The sequence below is a fragment of the Cygnus atratus genome, chromosome 18, assembly GCF_013377495.2.
Source record: "Cygnus atratus isolate AKBS03 ecotype Queensland, Australia chromosome 18, CAtr_DNAZoo_HiC_assembly, whole genome shotgun sequence".
In the NCBI taxonomy this organism is placed as follows: Eukaryota; Metazoa; Chordata; class Aves; order Anseriformes; family Anatidae; genus Cygnus; species Cygnus atratus.
The window spans coordinates 10,553,925-10,560,999 of record NC_066379.1 but is presented as its reverse complement, the minus strand read 5'-3'; the positions used below and the strand labels follow the sequence as shown (position 1 = coordinate 10,560,999).

The 7,075-nt window shown below is 46.8% G+C and overlaps 1 protein-coding gene across 2 annotated transcripts in view; it reads right to left on the bottom strand.

Annotated features, from left to right (window-relative positions):
• Positions 1 to 5,001: 5,001 nt before the first annotated feature.
• Positions 5,002 to 7,075, bottom strand: part of MAP2K6 (mitogen-activated protein kinase kinase 6) — a 49,974-nt gene continuing 47,900 nt past the window's right edge. For both annotated transcript variants that reach the window (XM_035558899.2, XM_035558900.2), the window contains one exon: positions 5,002 to 5,323. Coding sequence is in view for 1 of the 2 variants with exons in the window: in XM_035558900.2 (XP_035414793.1) it covers positions 5,270 to 5,323 (54 nt within the window). In the remaining variant the exon portion in view is untranslated. The remainder of the gene's footprint in view (positions 5,324 to 7,075) is intronic.

Sequence of the window (7,075 nt, the reverse complement as noted above, 5' to 3'; positions counted from 1 at the left end):
TCTTCGCAATGCTGAGCCTGTACAATGGATGCATTAGATCGTTCTCTTAAGCATTGCCTGGTGGGCCAGAAGAATCCTGGGTTTACAAGAGTTAAGGAAGGGGGGGCTGGGAATTAATTGACATCTTCTATCTTCATATGATCTCAGGTGGATACTTTATTTTTTGTCTGAGGAGGTTTATTTTCCTCCAGCTTGATTGGATGAATTGTGTTCCCAGAGATCAGAGAGTTCAGATGGCAGAGGATCCTCTTACCAGAAGATGAAAGCCAATATAATCAACTGCACAACTTCAAAACATGCAGCTTGTTCTTGTTGGCTGCGCCTAAGTTTTCCCTGCAGAGAAGCTGTCGACAATGATTTGATATCAATCCAGTAACAATCCCTGGTTTCTAATAATAATTTGCACTTCAGTAGAAATGTTCATGTGAGGCTCTGAGAACATTTAGCAGATGGTCATTAGCGAAGCTCCCCAGTTCTCCTGCAAGGAAGAGATAACAATTATTAGCCTTGTTTTACAGATGGTGACACCGAGGTGAGGCACTGAAAGGTGAAATAACTCTCCTAATTTTCCATAACGGGCCGGTGGCAACAGATCTATGAATGAAACCCAGGCATCCTGCTGCGATTACTCCACAAACCCCATATCCTTATCTCTTACAGGAAAACGTGGTCAAAGAGGTGAGCCTGGAAAGCAAAAAGCAAATGACTCAAAGGCAGGCTTCATGACACATTTCTGGAAATAAGGAATTAGGTCTGGGTCAATAAATAACTGGAAAACCAGGGGGACGCAATCTGAGAGGCATGTGAAATGAGGATGGATGGAAAAGCAAGAAGATAATGGAAGGGAGGGGAAGGAAAACAGAGAGCGGGGCTGACTTTTTCTTTCCACTCTTGGTTTCAATCAGCATTGTAAAGTGAAAGGTTAGGGCCCAGAAGGAATGGAGAAAGCGAGCGGCGTCTGCCCCCGCGGGGCTGTGCCTCATGAGGGAGGCTCCCCAGGGGCTGTGCTCACCCAGCCCATGGCCCACAGCCCTCAGGCCTCAGCCCACAGCCCTCGGCCCACAGCCCAGGGCCCTCAGCCCATGGCCCATAGCCCTCAGCCCGCAGCACAGGGCCCTCAGCCCTCGGCCCTCAGCACAGAGAAGCCCTGGCAGCGGGGGTGCCCCTGGCAGCCACCACCTCCTGGCCTGGCGAGCGCTGGCCCCGCTCCCTGCAGCCAGCAGCAGTGGGAGGGCAGGCCGGAGGTGCATGGACGGGCGCTTCAGGGACTAATTTTAGCTTTCCGTTGTCCTGCCTTTCCCTTTCTCACCCAGGACGTCTGGACTGCTGACACCGATTGACTGGCTGATGCTCCAAACCGCCGCGCTAACATCACACATACGCGACGAGGGGAACGCGGCCCAGCTAGCTGGCCCAGCGGTGGAGTTTATAAAACAGCCAAATGGAAGCCAAAAAACTCGAGTTTAATCCCTCCAGTTAAGTCATCTAGATTCCTTCTCGCCACCAGCCATCTGATCTCAATCAACAAATCTTGGCCTTCATTTCCTAACCTAGCAGAGTCCCAGTGCTGAAGCCTGAAGTGATCTGCATGCAAACTGCTTTAGTAACGATACCTTCAAGAGGGATTTATTATTATTATCATTATTATTATTACTATTTCCCAAAAGCACTCTAATGTGAAAGTGGTATGCAAACAAGAAAGGTGTCTTAGTAAGGTTTGCTGTTAGTAATTTGTAAGCACACTGTAATGTTCTTACATTCATTTTTAACATCTATAGCTATTAGGAGTATATTGAAATAGATGTACTAACATGAATATATTATATTATAAATATATAATACCCAATCATTGGGTATTAAAATGGCATGCTTTTTATGACTAGAAATACTTCCAATTTGTCTATTCCCCTCATAACATTACTAGGATTTGGCAAGCAGATCAAACCTGGACTGCTATGTCCATATCTTTAACATCAGTAAGCAGCACCACCTCTAGATGCAAGATACTCTCATGAAACTCTGCCATACTTTGTTTTCAGCATCATCCCACACACACTCCAGCACCAGAGAGCCTGAGCACCAGACCTGTAACCAGAAGTGTGCTGGAGTGGTAAAATACTGGCTTTATAGCAGGGAACGCCAGGGCAGTTCCGGAGAGCAGAACCGATGGCTGCATCAGCCAGCTCAGAGACAGCTCATGGCCAAGAACGGACACTGCTGCTGCTGCGGGCGCTCCTCGGGGGCTCGAAGCAAAGGGCTTCATTCATCATATTTGCATTTTGGAAGTAAATACTGCTGCATGCCCAGAAGGGATCCCAAATGTGGGGAGAAAAGAAGACGGAGGAGGCAGGAACACTGCGCTGCTCTGCCTGTGCCAGCTATGAGCACGTTTTTCATGATACAGAGAAGATGGCAGAGCAGCTCATGCCAAGAACAAGTGTGTGTCACCTCAAATACTCTTTTTTCCATGCCCCTTTTATTAAACCCAAAAGCCAAATTTCCCATGCCTTGTCACAGCCCCAAGGAAATGAAGTGGCAGAGGAGCCAACCTGCAGAGCAAGACCTGTGTTTGAAGAGCACCGTGTAAAGAAAAAATCCTGCGGGTTCTCCTGATCTTCGGTCCACAGTCCTGCATGATGGTCACTGTGGAGGAATGTTAGGGAGATGCCATTTGTCAGGCCAAAGTGTTTCCCAGCAAAAGTCAGGATTCACAATTGGATTCTAGATACTCAAGGCTATCTTTAGCAAGCGGAGTTGTGAAACATGTCTCTTCAATTTTGCCATCTCTCATGACTACAAATTGTTTATACCTCAACATTTGTTTTTTCCTTATCGTCTCTGTCCACTTCCATCAAGCACCGAGTACAACCAAAATGAGGGAGCATCCAGGGGCCGAGGTACTTTCCGCAGGGACAGGGATGTGTCTCCCCAAGTGCCACTTGCTGTGCCAGATGATTGATCACTCTTGTACCACATGAAGAGAAATGTATCCACGAAACTGTACAGATATTTGCCAGCAACTGCTGAGAACCCAGTGCCATCCCTACAAGGGCTCACAATTGACCTACCAGTCATGTACAGTGTGAGCAACTCAGATTCCTCCCTTCAGGAAAGCAGACCAAAGAGGGACCATTTCAACGCATGTTTCAGCATAGACACACGATTACGTACTGTCTTGTCCAGTGCTGGAGCTCCTGTTCAGCTGTGGACCCTCAGCTTTCACTCCTCCTCATTTCAGTGTGACATTAGCTGTGACAATGCAGGACCTTACTTCACAATTTCTTTTTCTGAACATGCATGAGATACTGTGTAGTAGAAAGGGACACAGAGGGAACAAGATATGCCATTTTGCTGACTAAAATAATTGTATTACAAAGCTCAGTCCGGCTTACATTACTGTGCCGTGCTCAATCAAACGCTATCCCAAAGGTGCACACGTATCTCCAGACTATTTTAGGGGCTGGCAGCTGCTTCAGTACACTTACTCTTTTTTATTTTTTTATTTTTTCATCTTGGGGCTTTTAAAATTGATGGGAGGCTGAAGGCAAGAGCTGATGCATTGTAGATGACAACAAAAGAGGCTCCATAAAATTGCTTTTGGCATCTCGTGTGCGTTCCGTCTACATCTTATAAATTACCGCTGCATTTCAGCGACAAAAATAGTTTTGTATTTGGAATTGATTACAGTGAGATAAAGTTCTAATAAAAAAAAAAAGTACTGATGCATAAATATTCTGAACATACAAGGGTAATTTGATTTGATAAAATAGAAGTAGGGCTCTTAATTTCTTTTAAATGGAACACGCATCCACACACACATACCACAGCATGGATGAAACTTCAGCAGCTGTTTTACTTAGGATTCCCAGAAATGGTTATGTGCCTCTTGTAGCTCTTCTCTTCAGACGTTTTTATGGCAATCTCCATGTCACTGGCATTCTCATCCCCGATGCTGGGTAACGTTCCCCTGCAATCTGAACATGTTCAACCCAGGACACTGTGCTTTCTGCTATGCAATAAACATCGATCCCTTTCCTGTGCCCTTAAGGGCGATCATATTAAGTAGGCTATTTTTATTTAGTTCGTTCCTTAGCGCACCAGCTCTGCAACCAGTGCTTTTGCCTTAACTGGGACTGCAGGATCAGCAGAGGGAGCTGATATATTGTTTTCAGCAATTCTTATATAAATGGAAGCATCATTTTATTTACATGAAAAAGAGGAAAATAGCTGTTCATATTTCAGTACGATCCAGACCAGCATGCTTTACTCAAGCAAAATGCTATTTGACTTTGACTAATAAATTAAGGGTGAAAATTGGCTCTGCATCATGACAAATGCATAGTTAACCTTTAAAGAAACAAGAGGCTTAATTGCAGATAACAGGGCCAGATGCAAGACCTGGTGAAGACAGAGCAAAGCACCAGGGCTGATTTTGCTGAGCCCCCCGCCCACTCCAGCACTGGTGCAAGGCGCTGCCCACGGGCACGAGCAAGCCCCCAGGTCCCCAGCCCCAGCGGCTCACGCTGGTGTCAGCCCAGCCCCGAGACCTGCACCCGCAGAGGCCGTGTCCGCTCAGAACCCACTGCACCCCGCGTCCAGGCTGGAAAGGTTCTTTTTGGGGGGGGCAGGAAGCTGGCTCCTCTGGTCCCACCAGCGCCCTGCCAGAGCCGCGGCGGGGGCCGGGGCTCACGCCTTTGATGTGGGCTGGACGGGATGTGGATGCGTCTGCTCGCGCCAGCCACGCTAGCCGAAACGCAAAAAGAAAAACCGACGGCAGAAAGGCAATTCTTTCTGTACAGCAGCTTGAGCATTCCTCAGTTCTCAATAATGTACGATAAGCTGTTACAAGATCCTTAAAAATCTTCCATATGAATAGCAAAAGCTGTACAAAATGTGTTCCCAGCAACTATTTCACAGTCCCGGGTCGTGCTTCCATGGGGTAAATGCAGGTAGACTGACAGCATGTTATTTTTAAATTTCATTTATTTATTTTTGTGTACATTTTTCTTAATTTGACTGACATAGCATTGCTATAAAGATGCCCTGCTCTTTGAATATTTAATCCAAGACCACTAGTTCAAGTGTGGTTATGAAAAGTCACGGCAAACATATGACTGGAAAGAGGTGGTTGGTTTTGACTTCCAGGCAGTTGTTTGAAGCACTTCTTAGATGCACACAATATTCAGCAGAACACACGCACACACAGTGCAGAGTTTAACACACACGCGCACACACACACATCTGGAAAACGGTTACAGTGGTTGAAGTTTCAAAAGGTGTACTGTCCCCTTCTCTCAGCAGCAGTGATAAACCTTTGGATATCCTGAGAAATAAAATTGAAGCGTAGTAAAGAAGATTAACTTATTCCACCAGCAGGGTACTTTTTTTTTTTTCAAGTTAAATATATTCTCCCAATCTTTATTTTTTTTTTTTCCAAATGAAGAGGGCAGAGGGAAAGGTCCTGGGGCAGCCAGGGTTAAAGAATACCAGTTCAATTGTTCCACCAATGTCCTTAATCCAGTACAACACGGATCCTAAAAGCATCTTATTAAAACAACAACATTAAATAAAAGCCTATCTAATGTTACGCACATGGTCCTACTGTCAGTTTCCTACTATTTATCATCTTCATAGTACGAGGAACAGCTTTGAGATGAATGAAGACAACACAGGTTATGAGAAGTGCTTCAGAGAGCACGGATGTGAAGCTGTAGGGGCCAGCAGCCGGAGGACCACCGATGTGCTCTGGAGTATGGGGGCACCCGGGGGCTCTGCAGTGCCTGCCTGCCTCCCATGGGAAGTTTTGCCTGCCTCCAACGTGCAGTTTTGCCTGACTGCAAACCTCATTCGGCACTGGGGAGAACCCAGGTGTGATCTCACAAAGACGACAGCACCTGCTTTCTGCTCAGTAAACCCCCAGCATGTGTTCACCAGTGCTGGCCAAGCCAGGGCGAGAAGTGTGGGGACTCAAAGCTTCCTATCCCCACTCACCCTCACCCAAAGCTATGATTTAGGGTCTGGCATTCGGATGGGGACACTTTTGATTCTCATGAGCTCCGGCAAGCTGCCCCATGCCACGCACTCCCTCGCAGCCAGAGGGGTTGTGTGAGGTGACGGGCTGCCGAGCAGCAGCGAGCACTGCGGAGGAAGCAGGCCAGCAAAGACTTAGACAACAAAAACAAACATGAAGCAATTAAAAGAAGGATGGGAGATGTGGTCTGATGTGCTTTTGCCAAGAAATAAATATTTTACATTGCCCTTTTTGAAAACACTCACATTGTGTTTTTTAAATCTCCAAAATGGCAGCTGCTCGCGGCACCCACCCCTGCACACACACACACCCCCAACACACACACGCTTCCAGCCTTGGAGAGCTACCGGATTTACTTCGAGACGAGTTCCTGGTGCATTTTGACAATTTACTTTGAGACAAGTTATTCGCAAGAAGGCAAAGTTCATGCGTGGCTTTGACAGCTCCACTTTCTCATAAATGGTATTTGAAAAGCAGAAAGCAAATGAGGGCCAAAGCTCCATTTAAAGTTCACCTCAGATGCCTGAAAAGCATTTATACCCACATCCTTCTGAGGTCCCTGCTTTATGAACTTCTAATGAATTCCACATTCTGCTACCCAACGTTTCTTATACATAGGGGGAAGAAAAAACAAACCAGAAAACCAATGCAAGCTGTTAGAAAACAGATGCACCACAGCAAGGCCGGGGAGGCTTTGGAAGCAGCAGAGCAGCAAGGCACCTTTGCGAAGAGGGGGGACGGGAGGAAAAGAACAAAAAGCACGTATTTGTGAGATGCCAGTCTTTACAGACTCACGCAGGGCATACATACAGGATTTTGTCTCCTACAGAGCAAGCACAGCCTCTCATGGGCAGGACTCGCGGCCTCCTCACAAGGGCAGGTGTTTGGCCAGAGGCAGGCCTCAGCGCCTCGCTGCCTCGAGGGCTAACACAAAACTCCAGGCTTTTTTCTGATGAGACTCGGACAAACCCAGGCCATCACAAGCCAGGTGTTATTCCTCAGGTGGAAAACGATCCTTTTCTTGGAATTCCAGTGCGCTGCTGG